The 19,237-nt window shown below is 44.8% G+C and overlaps 1 protein-coding gene across 5 annotated transcripts in view; it reads right to left on the bottom strand.

Moving 5' to 3' along the window:
- Positions 1–5,826: 5,826 nt before the first annotated feature.
- cbsa (cystathionine beta-synthase a) overlaps positions 5,827–19,237 on the bottom strand; it is a 61,334-nt gene continuing 47,923 nt past the window's right edge. For 3 of the 5 annotated variants that reach the window (XR_012098855.1, XM_073044734.1, XM_073044737.1), the window contains 2 exons: positions 8,480–8,558; positions 5,827–6,298 (listed from right to left, as the gene is read on the bottom strand). Coding sequence is in view for 4 of the 5 variants with exons in the window: in XM_073044734.1 (XP_072900835.1) it covers positions 6,192–6,298; positions 8,480–8,558 (186 nt within the window). In the remaining variant the exon portion in view is untranslated. Of the gene's footprint in view, positions 6,299–8,479; positions 8,559–10,307; positions 10,403–19,237 lie in introns of those variants that run through there. The other 2 variants (XM_073044736.1, XM_073044735.1) reach the window with 2 other exon arrangements.

Raw genomic sequence — 19,237 nt, forward strand, 5'->3', positions numbered from 1 at the left:
TGCCGAACATGTCCCTACCTTAGAAATTACTAGGGAGTTACGGTGATGGAGTGACCGTGACAGGGAGAGTGACCGTGACTGGGAGAGTGACGGTGACGGAGAGAGAGATTGTGATAGATGGCCGATGGAGAGAGTGATGGTGCAGTTGTGATGCTGACAGTGATTCGTGGTGGATCATTGATTGATAGTGAGTGGTGATACAGACTGTGACTAGTGATGGATGGGTAGTTAACTGCAGAGTGGTGGGTGGCTTGAACTCATTACCAGGTTGGCGGTGGAGGCAAATACAATAGGCAGAGAAGTCGTCTATGTGCATTGAGTAGGGTTACTTAGAACCTGAATTATTTCAGCACAACATTGCGGGTTGAGGGGCTGGTGCTTAACTTCTTGTGGCATTGATGTTACTTGTCACCTCCAAGCCCAGGTCTGGACATTGTCCAGGTTTCACACAATTCCTATTGACTCCAGTTTTGGCAGAACTCCTTGATGCCATGCTCTGTCAAACACTGCCCTGAAGACAAGGATAGTTACACTCGCTGCACCTCTGGAGTTCAGTTCTTTAGTCCAAGGAGGTACTAAGGTTAGGAACTGAGGCGACTTTGGCAGAGCCCAACCTTGGCTCTCGTGAGCAGGCCAATGCTAAGGAGGTGAGAAGCATTGACTACCACTACCATCACATCACTGATGAGTATGGTGGAACATCCAGGTGTCAAGGGGTCATGAAACGTATGAAGTTGACATAATTAGGTAGAAGGTTCTTGTGAAACTAAAAGGTTTGGAGATAGATAAGTCACCTGGACCAGACGGTGCATACCCAGGGTTCTGAACGAGGTAGCTGAAGAGATTGTGGAGACATTAGCAATGATCTTTCAATCATCACTATTCTGGTTTGGTTCTGGAAGACTGGAAAATTGCAAATGTCACTCCACTCTTCATAAAGGGATAGAGGCAGAAGAATGGAAACTACAGGCCAATCACAAACAATAGAAAATCTGAAGATGCTGGAAATCCAAGTGATTTACACAAGGTGCTGGAGCATCTTTGGTACGGAGTACAATCAATGCTTCAGGCTGAGACCTTTCATCAGGATTCAGTTAATCTAAACTCTGTGGTTGGGAAGATGTTGGATTTGATTGTTAAGGACGAGGTCTCAGGGTACTTGAAGCCACATTATAAAATAGGCCATAGTCAGCATGGTTTTCTCAAGGGAAAATCTTGCTTGACAAATCTTTTCAAATTATTTGAAGAAATAACAAGCAGGATAGACAAAGGAGAATCGGTTGATGTTGTATACTTGTATTTTCAAAAAGTCTTTGACAAGATGCCACACATGAGGCTGCTTAACAAGCTACAAGCCCATGGTATTACAGGAAAGATTCTAACATGGATAAAGCAGTGAGTGAGTGGCAGGAAGTAAAGAGTGGGAATAAAGGGAGCCTTTTCTGACTGGCTGCTAGTAACAAGTATTGTTCACAGGGGTCTGAATTGGGATTGATTCCTTTTACATTGTATGTCAATGATTTGGATAATGGAATTGATGCTGTGTTGCAAAATTTGCAGACAATACAAAGATAGGTGGAGGGGGTGATTGGGTTGACTATTTTCTAAATGGAGATAAAATACAGAAATCTGAGGTGCAAAGGGACTTGGATACTTTAGGTTAATTTGCAGGTTGAGTCTGTGGTGAGGAAGGCAAATACGATGTTAGCATTCATTTCAAGAGGACTAGAATATAAAAGCAAATGTTGAGACTTTATAAAGCACTGGTGAGGCCTCACAAAGTATTGTGAGCAGGTTAGGGACCCTTATCGAAGAAAGGATGTGTTGAAACTCGGGAGGGTTCAAAGGAGGTTCACAAAAATTATTCTAGGATTGAATGACTTGTCATATAAAGAACGTTTGATGGCTCTAGGACTGTATTCACTGGAATTCAGAAGAATGAGGGATGACCGCATTGAAACCTGTCGAATGGTGAAGGGTCTTAATTGGCTTTCTGGTGCCTACATAAAGTACTCCTTCAATCGACATCTTCTGGATAGACCATGAACCCATATATTTCACTTCTTTTATGTCTTCTACATTTGCTTTTCATCTTGAATGTGAGCCTGTGATTTGCAGTTTGGAGGTCGCTTGTGTGTTTCAATGCTCTGGTGTCTGAGTATTCTCAGAGGCAGAAGTAGCATGCAAGAAGGCTGTGGGATGGAGCATGAGCTGATGTTCGACCTCATTTCACCAATTATAGTTGCTATTGTTTGCCGATTAAAGTGATGAGAGAGATTGAAACATCGAGGCGAATGCAGGTGAGTGGCAGCTGCCTGCATTTTCATCACTGGGGAATTACTCTGCTTTCGGAGAGGGAAGACTGCCTTTTGATTGTTGGGGGACTGCTCTGCTATCTGAGAGGGAGACTGCCTTTCGATCACTGGTTATGGTTAGATAAAACCATAAGATGTAAGAGCAGAATTAGGCCATTCAGCCCATTGAGTCTGTTCTGCCATTCAATCATGGCTGATTCCAGATCCCACAACCCCCGTTCACCTGCCTTCTCGCCACATCCTTTTCATACCCTGATCTATCAGGAAATAATCAACTTCTGCCTAAAATATACCTACAAAATTGGCCTCCACCGCAGTCTGTGGCAGAGCATTCCACAGATTCACAATCTCTGGCTAAAAAAAAACTCCTCCTTACCTCTGTTCTAAAGGGTCACCCCTCAATTTAGAGGCTGTGCCCTCTAGTTCTGGAAAACCCCACCAGAAGAAACATTCTCTCCACATCCACCCTACATAGTCCTTTCAACATTCACTAAGTTTCAATGAGATCCCCCCCCCCCCCCCGCATTCTTCTAAATTCCAGTGAGTACAGGCCCAAAGCTGCCAAATACTCCTCATATGTTCTTTCCCAGAATTATCTTCGTGAACCTCCTCTGGACTCTGTCCAATGACAACACATCCTTTCTGAGATATGGGGCACAAAACTGTTGACAATACTCCAAGTACAAATTGACTAGTGTCTCATAAAATCTTGGCATTATCTCCTTGCTTTTATATTCTATTTCCTTTGAAATAAATGCCAACATTGCATTTACTTTCTATACCACAGTCAACCTGTAAATTTACCTTCTGGGAGTCTTGCATGAGGACTCCAAAGACCCTCTGCACCTCTGATGTTTGAACCTTCTCCTCATTTAGATAATAGTCCGCACTATAGTTCCTTTTACCAAAATGTATTATCATACATTTCCCAATACTCTATTCCATCTGCCACTTTATTGCCCATTCTTCCAATGAATTGTTCTGCTATCAGAAAGGGGAGACTGCCTTTCGATCGCTGGGGGATTGCACTATTATCAGAGAGGCGATAGGCTGTTGCTGTGCCTGGAGAATATCACACAGGTTTTCAGTGTTTTGGACATGGACCTTTCCCAGTCTTATACCTTTTTTTGTATTCTGTGTTTTTGCCCAATCTTTCTCATGTTTTGTGTATGGGGAAAGGGGCTTGGGGGAGGGGGGGGGATGATGATCGTGCTGCAGTTCTTTTCTTTCTTGGCTTTGTGGCTATCTGGAGAAAAAGAATTTCAGATTTGTATACTTTGATAATAAATGAACGTTTGAGTGGATGTGGAGAGGATGATTCCTGTAATGGGGTGGGACTAGACAAGAGCCTCAGAATACTTTTAGAATGGTGATGAGGAGCAAATTCTTTGCCAGAGAATGGCGAGTCTGTGGAATTTGTTACCACAGGCAGCTGCGGAGGCCATGGCCTTATGTATATTTAATGCAGAGGTTGAAAGATTCTTATTGGTCAGGGCATGAAGGGATAGTGGAGGAAGGCAGGAGATTGGACAGAGAGGGAAAATGGATCAGCTATGATGAATTGGCAGAGCAGACTCGATAGGCCAATTCTGCTCCATTAACTTACGGTCTTACTGATCGGATGGGCTGGAGTACTTCTGGTGCACAATATAGCCTTCACACTGTCAGTAGATGCCAGTGTTGTAGCTGCATTGGAACAGCTTAGCTGAGAGCTCATTCCTGGAGGTCAATGCTCCAGTACCATTGCCAGAATGATGTTAGTGCCAGAACCTTCCTGATGCTTTTCGTTGTTGCTCGAGAAATGAACTGATTTGGTTGAAGACTATATTTATCACAATGGGGATCACAGGAGGCCGCCAAGTTAGATTATCTTGTTTTTCCTCTTGCCTAGTTCTGGGTTTTTAACCTGGAAGGAAAATTAACTGGATGTGCTAATGAGGGCCTCATCACAAGACATCGACTACTCACTTCCTTCCATGGATGCTGGTTGACCCTCTGAGTTTCTCCAGAATTTTGTGTGTGTTGTTCTGGATTTACAGCATCTACAGAATCTTCCCTCTCAACTGTCTCTTTCCCTGCAGCAGCACAATCTGAAGGGCTTCTGTTTGTATTAGAGGTGAGAGATCTTGAAGGCAGAGGAGATGGAAACTGTTCCCTTAGACAGAATAGGGTACCAAGTGTTCCCTACTCTCTGACTGAGGTGGGCAAGAAATCAGAAAGACTTGTGAAACTGAGATAAGAACATCAGACCATAAGACATAGGAGCAGAATTAGGCCTTTCTTCCCCCTCCTCAACCCCATACCCTGGCCTTCTCCCCGTAGCCTTTGATGCTGTGTCCAATCAAGAACCTATCAAGCTCTGCCTTAAATACTCCCAATGACCTGGCTGCCACAGCTGTTGGTGGTAATAAATTCCACAAATTCACCATCCTCTGGCTTAAGAAATTTCTCCGCAACTGTTTTAAATGGACACCCCTCTATCCTGAGGCTGTGCCCTTTTGTCCTAGACTCTCCCACCATGGGAAACATCCTTTCCACATCTATTCTGTCTCGTCCTTTCAACATTAAAAAAGTTTCAATGAGATCCCTAAATTCCAGTGAGTACAGACCCAGAGCCATCAATCATTCCTCATATGATAACCCTTTCATTCCCGAAATCATCCTTCTGAACCGCCTCTGGACCCTCTCCAATGCCAGCAGCACATCTTTCTTAAAACTGTTCACAAAACTCAAGGTGAGGCCTCACCAGTGCCTTATAAAACCTCAGCATCATATCACTGCTCTTCTATCCTTGACCTCTTGAAATGAATGCTAACATTGCATTTGCCTTCGTCACCACTGACTCAACCTGCAAATTAACCTTCAGGGTGTTCTGCACAAGGACTCCCAGGTCCCTCTGCATCTCAGATTCCCGGATTTTCTCCCCGTTTAGAAAATAGTCTGCACATTTATTTCTACTACCAAAGTGCAGGGCCATGCATTTTCCAACATTGTATTTCATTTGCCACTTCCTTACCCATTCTCCTAATCCAAGTCCTTCTGCAGCTTCCGTTTCCTCAACACTACCTGTCGCTTCACCAATCTTCATATCATCTGCAAACTTTGCAACAAAGCCATCTATTCCATCATCTAATTCATTAATACAGCATAAAAAGCAGTCCCAACATCGCCCCCTGTGGAACACCACTAGTCACTGGCAGCCAACTAGAAAAGGATCCTTTTATTCCCACTCACTGCCTCCTACCCATCAGCATATGCTCTAACCATGTTAAAGATGCAGAAGAGCAGGTGTGGAAATGAAGGGGAGAAGGCAGTTAGGATGAAGGTGGATCATCTTAGGGAAGCAGCTGCTTGTGACACAGGAAAGGGTGGTTGTGAATATGTATCCAAGTGCTGACTGCAGAGTGGCCACAGACTGACTGGCTGAAATCATGACTCAGCACTGCCTCAGTCATTCCACCTGCAGGAGAGAGAAAACACAATCGTATGTGACTACAGCTCAGGTTAGGAATCAGATTGAGAAACAGGGCAACTTTATTAAATCCATTTGCATTACATCAGAGATTAGACTTACAGAAATCATCATTAATTAACGTTTCATTATTGTTGTTGAGTACTGGCACTGGCTGGAGAATTGAGAGGCTACATCAGAGCCCCACAGACAACAGAGTGGATAAAGCCCATGGACAGTGAGAGGAGGAAGCACTGATCACATCAGAGTCCAGGTTCACACGATGGAACTCCAGCATAAAAAAACGAGCCCTGCACCTTATTCCAGAATTCCACCAAGAGGCAGCGCTGAATGACAGCAGTGGGACTGCACCTCAGTGGAGAATGGATAACCTGTGCATGGTGGGGTGCAGAGATCCCAGAATCTCACTCTGCACAGGTAACTCCCTCTTGCGTGATGAAGTCCAGGAGGTCCACAGCAGTTACCACACCAGTGACCACAGACTGGGCTGGGCATCTGCCACCCACCGCAGCTGGAAGCGGAGCAGAGTCAAGGGTCAGAGGGCACAGACGCAGTGGGAAGGGGATGAATGTAACGGGCGCTGTGGTTGGTGTGTAAACACAGAACAGTATAGCATAGGAACAGGCCCTTTGGCCCACAATGACATGCCAAACTAAGCTAATCAGACTAACCCCTTCTGTCTGCAAATGGTTCAAATCCCTTCATTCTCTGCACATTCACATGCCTAAGACCCTTTTAAACTCCTCAGTAGTATTCACTTTCATCACAAACCACATGTCACAATCCAGGGCCCCACCGTTCAGTCAGAAAACTTGCCCTGCACAACTTGTTTGAACTTGCCCCTTGCTCCTTCATTGCATGCCCTCTGGTATTAGATATTTCAACCCTGGGAACAGCTGCTACCCATAATTTCATAAACTTAAATCAGATCTCCTCTCTGCCTTCATTCACCAGTGAGAACAACCCAAGTGTGTCCAGCCTCTCATTATAGCACATGCCCTCTGAACCAGGCTGCATCCTAGTAAACCTCTTCTGCACCCTCAACATCCTTCCTATAATGGAACAACCAGAGTTAAAGGCAATACTCCAGATGCAGACCAGTTTTATAAATCTGCAACACAACTTCCTGAGTCAAACTCAATGCCTCAACTAATATAGGCAAGCAGGCATATACCTTCCTTACCACTATCTACCTGCATAGGGAGCTATGGACTTGGAGCCCAAGAACCCCACCCCCTTCAGAGTTTTGCCATTAGTTGTGTATTTTCCCTTTACATTTGATCTCTCAAAGAACAATATCTCACACTTGGCTGGATAAATGGTCATTTACTCCCCCCACAACTCTGTTGTGTTGATCTACTGTATACCTTGCCCTGTGTCCTTCAGCACCATCCCATCTACAACACTACCAACTCCTCTATCACCTTTATCTTAGTAACCCATCCACTTTTATTTCCAGCAGAGATCCCAGAGGAACACCACTAATCCAGTCAGCCCTTTCACCACTATCCTGGTTTCTATGGACAAGGCAATTCCGAATCCAAATAGCCAACGGATCTTCGACCCCATGTAGCTAAATCTTCTGGAGAAGCCTCATATGAGGAACCATGTCAAAAGTCTTATTAAAATCCATGTGGACAACATACACAGCTCTACCTTCATCAACTCCTCAATAAACTCAATTAAAACAATAACACGACCTGTCACACAGAAAACAACAATGAATATCCCCAGTAAGGCCATACTTTAAAAAATGCTCAATAATCATCTCCAATAGTTTCCCTACCACTGACATGAGTGTCCAATCTGTTTCAGAGTCTGTGGAACTGGGTGGAAGGGGTGTGAAGAGTGGGACGAGTCATTGAGGGAGGGACATGGGCTATGAATTGTCAGGGGAAGGGACAAGGGGCATGAGTAGTCAGGGATGGGGCAAGGGGTACCAGTGATCGGAGAAGGGACAAGGGGCACGAGTAGTCAGGGGATGGGGCGAGGGGCACCAGTCATTGGAGAAGGGACAATGGGCACAAGTAGTCAGGGGATGGGGCGAGGGGTACCAGTCATTGGAGAAGGGACAAGGGGCACGAGTAGTCAGGGGATGGGGCAAGGGGTACCAGTGATCGGAGAAGGGACAAGGGGCACGACGAGTAGTCAGGGGATGGGGCGAGGGGTACCAGTGATCGGAGAAGGGACAAGGGGCACAAGCAGGGGATGGGGCGAGGGGTACCAGTGATTGGAGAAGGGACAAGGGGCACAAGCAGGGGATGGGGTGAGGGGTACCAGTGATTGGAGAAGGGACAAGGGGCACAAGCAGGGGATGGGGCGAGGGGTACCAGTGATTGGAGAAGGGACAAGGGGCATGAGTAGTCAGGGGATGGGGCAAGGAGTACGATTCATCAAGGTAGACAGACGAGGGTATGTGTCATTGGCGGAGAGATGAGATGTTTGAGAATCTGTGGAAGAAGGATGACAGGTGTGAGAGACTGAGGGAGGAATGAGGGGTGTGAGAGGAATCAGTGGGGGAGGGACAGGGATGTGAGGATCAGTGGGCAATGGATGAGGGATGGAGGGATGAGGTGTGCGAGTCAGTGGGGGAGGGATGAAGTGTCTGTGTCTATGGGAGAGGTGGGTGTTGTACTGGGGTTTGTTGTGTTATTGGGAGGGATTACGGACGTCAGCGATGGGTAACACTCACCCTTATGATCCATGACCAGGACGAAGGGGTTACTGTCGAGTTTTACGGACAGCTCTCCCAGCTCATCTGTCCCCACAACCTAAACACAAAATGACAGGTATTGCAGTGAGGATCACTCTGTGAGAAGGACAAACCATCGCTCCCAGGAGGACAGGGAGGGAAGTTGTTTAACTTGTCCTTGCTGTAGGAACCATCAGAACAGCCTAGGAATGTCTGTGACGTCACCCATCCCCGGGTACCTGTCTGTGACGTCGCCCATCCCCGGGTATCTGTCTGTGACGTCGCCCATCCCCGGGTATCTGTCTGTGACGTCGCCCATCCCCGGGTTCTGGAGAGTGCTATCACCCAACCCCAGGACCAGACTCTACCTAATCCATGCTGTCTGTCCCGGAAGAGGTTGTTCAGGGTGCTTTACACCTTAAACCTCCTAACCCATTTCTTCTGACCAAATGACCGGATTTTAATCCTAGTGCACTGTGGCGTCCCAGTTACTGTGTTCATTCAACAGGTATAGGAATCAGGGATCAGGGTAAAGGCCAACCATGATCTAATGAATGGTAGAGCATATCTGAAGAGGGGCTCCTACATCTACCACTGTTCTTCATCAATCACCCCACAAGATCGCAGAACTTGGGCTCCACTCCAGTCGTGTACAGTAGGCTGTGAGATAGCTAATGTGCTCAATGTGGTAAGCAGTTTGGGCCATAGCGAGGGCAGAGAAGGCTGACAGGACGGGGCTAGTGGTGAGAGACTGTACTATACCCCACATTACACTGGGCTGTTTTCCTACAGCTATTTAGTGCATTCCTTTTGCACTGTCAGGAGTCTTATGGTATGTTGCATTTCTTCAGGAAAACACACTCGAATCTTCACTGTTCCCTTTGTAATCTGTTTCCATAATGGAGTTCAGAGAGTGTCTATCTTAGGAGACTGGGATAAATCAGCTTGTGATAAATAAAAGTCCTCATCTGTTGTCATTTCTGGTTTGCTGTTCCACCGCAGAACTAGACAACCAGCAGGAACATTATTCTCATTCCTCAGAGAAGGAGCAGGAATTGCGTTTGATGAGGTGCCACGCATGAGGCTGCTTGACAAGATAAAATCCTCTGGTGTTTCAGGAAAGATACTAGCATGGATAGAGGAATGGCTGACAAGCAGGAGGCAGCGAGTGGGAATAAAAGAGGCCTTTTCTGGTTGGCTGCAGTGACTAGTGGAGTTCCTCAGGGGTCAGTATTGGAACCACTACTTTTCACATTGTCAGTGATTTAGATAATGGAATTGATGGCTTTGTGGCAAAGTTTGTGAGTGATATGAAGATAGGTGGAGGGTAGGTAGTGCTAAGGAAGCATTGCGATTGTAGCAGGAATTTGACAAATTGGAAGAATGGGCAAATAAGTGCCAGATGAAATAATGTTGGGAAATGTATGATAATGTATTTTGGTAAAAGGAACAATAGTGAAAACTATTATCTAATGGGGAGAAGGTTCAAACATCAGAGGTGCAGAGTCCTTGTGCACAGCTCCCAGGAAGTTCACTTACAGGTCAAGTCTGTGGTAAAGGCAAATGCAAACACAATGTTGGCATTCATTTCAAGGGGAATTGAATATAATCACAAGGAGATAATGCTGAGGCTTTATAAGACACTAGTCAAGCCACGCTTAAGAGTATTGTTTTGGGCCCCATATGCCAGAAAGGATGTGTTGTCATTGGAGAGAGTCCACAGGAGTTTCACGAAGATTATTCCAGGAATAGAGGGGTTAACATATGAAGAGTGTTTGGCAGCTCTGGTCCTGTATTCCCTGGAATTTAGAAGAACGCGGTGGGAGGGGGGGGGGGGCGGATCTCACTGAAACTTACCGAATGTGGAAAGGACTAGATAAGGTAGATATGGAAGGATGTTTCCTATGGTGGGGGTATCCAGACCTAGAGGGCATAGCCACAAAATAGAAGGGTAATTCTTTAGAACAGAATTAAGGAGGAATTTTTTTTTTGCCAGAGAATAGTAAAACTGAAATGCTCTGCCAGACTGCAGTGGAAGCCAAGTCCATGTGTCTATTTAAGGCAGAAGGTGATTGGTCAGGGCATCAAAGGATTTGGCTAGAAGGCAGGTGTATGGGGTTGAGTGGATCTGGGATTAGCCATGATGGAACGGCGGAACAGACTCAATGGGCTGAATGGCCTAATTCTGCTCCTACGTCTTATGAAATAAGAATCAATCCTTCAACAGTCTGAGAAATTGTGAAGGTGGGGACAATGCCCAGCCCTTAAAAACTATTTTCATCTAGGCAGCTCTGGAGCAGACTGGGGTGTGGAAGGAGTTTGAATTGGAATGCAGCATGTGGTCTGTTGGAACCCATGATCTCACCCAAGGAACTGCAGCCTCTCCTAGTCTTCCTCTGCACTCAGCAATCCTACACCATTTACAACAATGCTCTCAGAAGACACGTTGTATCTTATGGCAGCATCCTGGTAAATCTCTTCTGCACCCTCTCTAAAGCTCCCCCATGTTTCTAAAATGAACTATAGTGCACCTAACCAGAATTTTATACACCTCTTCAACTCAATCCTCTGACTAATGAAGGCCAACACATCATACGTCTTCAAAACTACTCTATCAACTTATGCAGCAACTTTGAGGGATCTAAGGACATGGACCCCAATATCCCCCTGTACCTCCACAGTACTAACAATTCTGCCAGTAATCCTGTACTCAAGTTTGATCTTCCAAAGTATATCATGTTACACTTTTCTAGATGTTCCGGTATATCAGCCTGCTCTATGCTGTCCTCACATTCTTCAGGGTACCTGTCATTGTTGAAGACTGAAGCAAATTATTCATTAAGGACCTTCCCTACCTCCTCTGACACCTGTTTCCTCTACTATCCCTGATTGGTCTTACACTCAATCTAGTCATTATCCTGTTCCTCACATATGTATAGAACACCTTGGGGTTTTATTTCATTCTACTCACCAAGGTCTTCTCATGTCTCCTTCTAGCTCTCTGTGGACTGAAATCAACGTAGGGCCAATAAAAGGAAAGGAGGTGTAAGTGGAGCTGCCATTGTTAAGGAGTGGTCCAGCTTTGGCTCAACTGGCTTGGGCAAACACAGGGGAGGGTCTAAGTATGTAAAAATGTTTCTAGTAGTACATAGCTAGTGCACTGAGAATGGATTCAGAATTAGTGGTATATTCCTTGTGTGCAATGTAGGAACTCTCGAAGACCTCCATCTGCACCAAATTGCACCTCCTGAGACCTTGTTAAGGAGCTGGAACTGCAGCTGGATGGCCTTCAACTCATACGGGAAATCTAGAAGCTAAAAGCTAGGAGCAACAGGGAAGTTCACCTCCAAGTTGCAAGATGCAGGTACCTGAGTGACTGTCAGGAGACAGAAAGGGAATAGGCAGCCAATGCAGAGTACCCTCGTGACTTTCCCCACAATAATAAGTAGACCGCTTTGGATACTGTTGTTGGTGGGGGAGTGGGAGGCCTACCAGAGAAAAACACAGCAACAACCAGGTCTCTGGCACTGTGGCTCAGAAAGGAAAGGGGATAACAGAGTGCAGTAATGATAGGGATTTCCATAATTAGAGGAACAGGAAGCAGATTCTGTGGACATGAAAGAGACATCTGGATGGTACGTTTTCCCGCAAGTGATAGGGTCAGGAATGTCTCACATTAGGTCAATAGCTTTCTAAATGGGGAGGGTGAACAGCCAGAAGTCATGGTACATATTGGTACCAACGATATAGGTTAGGAAAATGGAGTGGGTGGGGGGGTCCTGAAGAGAGATTTTAGGGAAGGGCAGGGGTTCAGATTTCTGAATGATTGGGATCTCTTCTGGGGAAGGTTTGACCTAGCAAAAAAGACGGGTTACTCCTGCACCCGATGGGGGACCCAATATTCCTGTGGGCAGGTTTGCTAAAGCTCCTAGGGAGGGTTTAAACTAATTTGGCAGGGGGATTGGGCTGGAGTGATAGGACTGTGGATAGGGTAGTTGGTATTCAAGTAGATGCAATGTGTAGTGAGACTGCGAGGAAGGACAGACAGAAAACAGGGCAAAATTGTTGTCAATGGGATGAGATGAAGAGCAACGGGGCCAGAATGACAAAAACAAATACAGGAGTGAAGATGTTATATTTGAACACAGTCTACAGAATAAGGTAGATGATATTGTTGCACAGTTAAGACATTAGCAGGTATGGCATTGTGGGCATCACTGAATCGTGGCTTGTGGGGATCATAGCTGGAAGGTTAACATCCAAGGATAAACTTTGTATCTAAAGGACAAGCAAGTAAGCAGATGGGATGGGGTCACTCCACTCTTTAAGAAGGGAGGGAGGCAGAAGCAAGGAAATTATATGCTACTTAGCTTGACTTCAGTGGTTGGAAAGATTTGAGTCTATTATTAAGGTTGAGATTTTGGGGTACTTAGAGAAATAAAGGCATGGACTATTTTCTAATTGGGGAGAAAATTCAAAAATCAGAAGTGCAAAGAGACTTGAGAGTCCTTGTGCAGAATTCCCTAAAGGTTAAGTTGTAGGTTGAATACATGGTAAGGAAGGCTAACAGAATTTTGAGAGAACTAGAATACAAAAGCAAGGATGTAATGCTGAGGCATTATGAGGCATTGGTCAGAATTCACTTGGAATATTGTGAGCAGTTTTGGGCCTCGTATCAAAGAATTAGACATTAAAGTGAGTCAGAGTAGACTCACAAGAATGATCCCAGGAATGAAAGCGTTAACCTATGAGGAACGTTTGGTGGCTCTGGGTCTGTACTCGCTGGAGTCTAGAAGAATGGGTGAAGGAGGGGAATCTTATTGAAACCTATTGAATATTGAAAAGTCTCACAGGTCAGTGACATTGGATTAAAAGAAGAGTTCTGTGGCCATTCAGGCTCATTCCAATGGACCATTCAATGGCAGAAGCAGGCCACAGCAATGAGGTTTCTTACAGGTCAGTGAAGCACAGAAGGGACAAGCAGGGCCACCATTGTTGGGATTAGGCCAATGGTGAGAGCAGCATGTCAGGCTTCAGCTCAAAGGAAGCATTGGCTCTGGGTAAGCTTCTTTTAAGGTTCCCCTTTTTTTCCACATTCTGCATCTAATGTAGTAAAGGGCTGTGTGTGTTCTTCGTGCCAGATGTTGGGAGTCCTGGGAGACCCAGAGTCTCCCAGGGAACTACATCTGCATGAAGTGCACCCAGCTGCAGCTCCTTGAAGACTCTGTTAGGCAAAAGATTTATTCAATCTGAAGGGAAACCAGAGTGAACTGTGTTAGGGATCTGGAACAACAGCTGGATGACCTTCGGCTTGTACGGGAGAGTGAGGAGATCATCGATCAGACTTACAGGGGAGTAGTCCCCCTGAAGTTGCAGGAGGTGAGTAACTGGGTGACCATCAGGAGAAACGGAAATGGGAACAGACAGTTAGTGCAGAGCAGCCCTGTGGCCATTCCCCTCAATAATAAGTATACTGCTTTGGATACTGTTGTGAGTGATGACCTTCTGGTAGAATGCCATGATAACCAGGTTACAGGCACTGAGCATGGGTCCGTGGTGCAGAGGGGAAAGAGAGAAGAAGGGAGTGGTAGTGATAGGGAGCTCAATAGTGAGGGGAACAGATAGGAGATTCTGTGGACATGACGTGACACCCGGATGGTATGTTGACTCCCAGGTGAAAGGGTCAGGGATGATTTAGCAAATTAATGCATGGCTGAGAAACTGGTGCAGGGGGCATGGCTTCAGGTTCTTGGATCATTGAGAATGCCCTGTTCAAAAGTGACAGTTTGCACCTGAACCCGAGGGGGATCAATATTCTCCTGGGAAATTTTGTTAGAGCTTTTTGGGCAAATTAAACTAATTTGCCAGGGAGGTGGGAACCGGAGTGATGGGACTCAGGGTAGGACGGATGGTAAAATAGTAAAGATAGCATGCAGTCAGACAGATAGTAGGCAGGCAGGTGATGGGACATAATTGCAGCCAGCAGGGTGAGGATATTAGGGATGCAAAATCATAAAAGGGTTACAAATAGAGTATTCAAAGTGTTATATCTCAATGCACGGAGTATAAGAAACAAGGTGGATGATCTTGCTGCACTATTACAGATTGTCAAGTATGATGTTGTGGCCATCACTGAATCGTAGCTAAAGGATGATTGTAGTTGGGAGATGAATGTCCAAGGTTAAATGTATCAGAGGGATAGGAAGGTAGGCAGAGGGGATGGCATGACTCTACTGGTACAGAATGCCATCAAATTAGAAGAAAGATGTGACATAGGATCCAAATAGTAGCTGGGACGTGGACCACAGATTGCAACAGGAAATAGAAAAGACGTGTCAAAAGGGCAATGTTATGATAGTCATGGGAGATTTCAACATGCAGGTTGATTGGGAAAATCAGGTTGGAAATGAATCCCAAGAGAGTGATTCTGTTGAATGCCTACGAGATGGCTTTCCAGAGCAGTCTGTTGTTGAGTCTACCTGGGGATTGCTTATACTGTTGGATGTTATGTAATGAACCAGATGCTATCAGGGGGCTTAAGGTAAAATAACCTTTAGGAGGCAGTGATCACAATGATTTGAGTTCAATCTTAAATTAGATTAGACAGGGAGAAAGTAAAGACTGACATAGCAGTATTTCAGTGGAGTAAAGGAAATTACAGTGGTATGAGAGAAGAGTTGGCCAAAATAAATTGGAAGGAGATGTTGACAGGGATGACAGCAGAGCATGAGTTTCTGGGAAAAAATGAGGAAGGTATGGGATAAATATATTTGAAAAACAAAGAAATACTCAAATAGTGAAATGGTACAACTGTGGCTGACAAGGGAAGTCAAAGCTAATGTAAAAGCAAAAGAGGGGCCATAGAACAAAACAAAATTACTGGGAAGACAGAGGATTGGCAAGCTTTTAAAAACCTACTGACAGCAAGTTAGAAAAGTGTTTAATTGGAGTACGGGGAATTATAAGGCTACCAGGCAGGAACCTGGAAGCTTAAACTGGGAACAGATGCTTTCAGGGAAAGGTAAGGAAGAAATATGGCAAATGTTCAGGGGATATTTGTGTGGAGTTCAGCATAGGTACCTTCCAATGAGACAGGGAAGTTCTGGTAGGGTACAGGAACCATGGTGTACAAAGGCTGTAGTAAATCTAGTCAAGAAGAAAAGCTTACGAAAGGTTCAGAGAGCTAGGTAATGTTAGAGATCTAGAAGATTATAAGGCTAACAGGAAGGAGCTTAAGAAGAAAATTAGGAGAGTCAGAAGGGGCCATGAGAAGACCTTGGCGGGCAGGATTAAGGAAAACCTCAAGGCATTCTACAAGTATGTGAAGAACAAGAGGACAAGAAGTGAAAGAATAGGACCTATCTAGTGGGAAAGTGCGTATGGAACTGCAGGGAATAGCAGAGGTACTCAATGAATACTTTACTTCAGTATTCACTATGGAAAAGGATCCTGGTGATTGTACTGATAACTTGCAGCAGACTGAAAAGCTTGAGCATGTAGATATTAAGGAAGAGGATCTGCTGGAGCTTTTGGAAAGCATCAAGTTGGTTAAGTCACCAGGAGCGGATGAGATATACCCCAGGCTACTGTGGGAGGTGAGAGAGGAGATTGCTGAGCCTCTGGCGATGATCTCTGCATCATCAACGGGGATGGGAGAGGTTCCGGGGGATTGGAGGGTTGCAGTTGTTGTTCCTTTATTCAAGAAAAGGAGTTGAGATAGCCCAGAAAATTATAGACCAGTGAGTCTTACTTCAATGGTTGGTAGTGTTGATGGAGAAGATCCTGAGAGGCAGGATTTATGAACATTTGGAGAGGTACAATATGATTAGGAATAGTCAGCGTGGCTTTGTCAACAGCAGGTCGTGCCTTACGAGCCTGATTGAATTTTTTGAAGATGTGACTAAACACGTTGATGAAGGAAAAGCAGTATATGTAGTGTATATGGATTTTAGCAAGGCATTTGATAAGGTACCCCATGCAAGGCTTATTGAGAAAGTGAGGAGGCATGGGATCCAAGGGCACATTGCTTTGTGAATCCAGAACTGGTTTGCCCACAGACGGCAAAGAGTGGTTGTAGACGGATCATATGCTGCATGGAGGTTTTTCTTAAATGTCAAAAGTGAGCCCGCATTCACCACTTCATCTGGTAGCTCATTCCACACTCCCACCACTCTCTGCGTGAAGAAGCCCCCCCCCCAATGTTCCCTTTAAACTTTTCCCCCTTCACCCTTAACCCATGACCTCTGTTTTTTTTCTCCCCTGGCCTCAGTGGAAAAAGCCTGCTTGCATTCACTCTATCTATACCCATCATAATTTTATACACCTCTATCAAATCACCCCTCATTCTCCTACGCTTCAGGGAATAAAGTCCTAACCTATTCAACCTTTCTCTGTAACTCAGTTTCTCAAGTCTCAGCAACATCCTTGTAAACCTTCTCTGCACTCTTTCAATCTTATTAATTAGGTGTAATTCTGTAATTAGGTGACCAAAACTGCACACAATACTCCAAATTCGGTCTCACCAATGTCTTATACAAACTCACCATTACATTCCAACTCTTATACTCAATACTTTGATTTATAAAGGCCAATGTACCAAAAGCTTTCTTTACAACCCTATCTACTTGTGATGCCATTTTTAGGAAATTATGTACCTATACTCCCAGATCCCTCTGTTCTACTGCACTCCTCAGTGTCCTACCATTTACCTTGTATGTTCTACCTTGGTTTGTCCTTCCGAAGGCAATATTTCACACTTGTCTGCATTAAACTCCATCTGCCACTTTTCTGCCCATTCTTCCAACTAGTCCAAATCCCTCTGCAAGCTTTGAAACATCTTCTCACTGTCCACTACACCTCCAATCTTTGTATCATCAGCAAATTTGCTGATCCAATTTGCCACATTATCATCCAGATCATTGATATAGATGACAAATAACAACGGACCCAGCACTGATCCCTGTGGCACACCACTAGTCACAGGCCTCCACTCAGAGTAGCAATCCTCCACTACCACTCTCTGACTTCTCCCATTGAGCCAATGTCTAATCCAATTTACTACCTCTCCATGTATACCTAGCGACTGAATCTTCCTAACTAACCTCCTATGCGGGACCTTGTCAAAGGCCTTACTGATGTCCATGGATACAACATCCACTGCCTTCCCTTCATCCACTTTCCTAGTAACTTCCTCGAAAAACTCTAATAGATTGGTTAAACATGACCTACCACGCACAAAGCCACGCCAACTGTTTCTAATAAGTCCCTGTCTATCCAGTCAGGGACTTAGATACCTCAGTCAGGTCTCCCCTTGGCCTCCAGCGCCCCAGAGAAAACACACGAAGTTTGCCCATCCTCTCCATATAGCTAATACTCTAATCGAGGCAACATTGTGATGAACTTCTTCTGCACCCTCTCCAAAGCCTCCACATTCTTCCTGTAACATGGTGACCAGAGCCTGTGGCATTTGCCTTTCCACATATTTTTGTGTCATCTAACTAACATCCTCTTCCTCGTCAGTGATGTGTAACAGAATCAGAATCAATATCACAGGCAAATCTTGTGAAATTTGTTAACTTATTGGCAGCAGTACAATGCTATACATGATAAAATAGCAAAAAATAATAAGTGTGTGTGTGTAAAACAGTTAATATACATATACAACTAAAGTCCACAGTCAGCTCTTTGGGTCTTACTGACATTGAGTGCAAGGTTGTTGCTGCAACACCACTCAACTAGCTGGCGTATCTCACTCCTGTACACGCTCATCGCCATCTGAGATTCTGCCAACAATGGTTGTATCATCAACAAATTGTATATAAACAGTTGGGATCGTAGTACCAATCACTGCAGAATCCCAATATCCACAACTAAATGAACCCCTTTCTTTAATCTTGGCTTCGTGCTCAGTAAGAAATCTTTCATCTATTTCCAACACCATGGGCTCTTATCCTGAGACTTAACCTTGTGTGAGGCACCTTGTCAAACATTTCTAATTTTATTGGTTCTCCTCTCACCACTTTAGTCGACACTTCCTCAAAAAACTCAAGGCTTCCCCCTTTGCTGATTCTGCTCAGTTAGATTACTGTTTTATAATTACATTCCTGAATTGAGTCTAACGTTTGCAGGAGTGAAGTGTTAGATTGATCTTGGTGCAAGTTAAAAGGTTGGTACACCACGGCTCAAGGGCCTGGACTGTGCTGTTACAACACTGTGGGCCTAAGGATTTGTACTGTTCTGTACGGTTCCACACTATATAATATCCAATAACGCATATTAGTCAGTCTGAGTTAGTCTCCCTCCTGGTGCAGCACAGACTAGATGGGCCAAATGGCCTGTACTGTACGGTATGGCTCCATGTTCTATAATTCTCTAATAGTGCGTGTTAGAGTAGTCAGTCTGAGCTACCCTCCCTAAGCCTCCATCACTTTTGTACAGTGGTATCATATGGGCAGTTTTCCAATCCATAAGAAATAGGAGCAGAATTAGGCCATTTGGCAATCAAGTCTGCTCCATCATTCAATCATGGCTGATCCTCTTTTCCACGGATTATTGGAATATTACAACTAATGCATCCAATATCTTAGCTGCCACATCTTTTTAATGATCACAGGATCAAGACACCTGCATCAACCTTCAATTCTATCAATCTACCCAATACCAATTGTCTCATGATTGTGACGGTATTTAATTCAATTCAGCATTATCCTCATCCTTGGAATGTTCACAATGTGCCAAATGATTGCCTGTTTAACTCCT

This window comes from Hemitrygon akajei, chromosome 5 (genome assembly GCF_048418815.1).
Source record: "Hemitrygon akajei chromosome 5, sHemAka1.3, whole genome shotgun sequence".
In the NCBI taxonomy this organism is placed as follows: Eukaryota; Metazoa; Chordata; class Chondrichthyes; order Myliobatiformes; family Dasyatidae; genus Hemitrygon; species Hemitrygon akajei.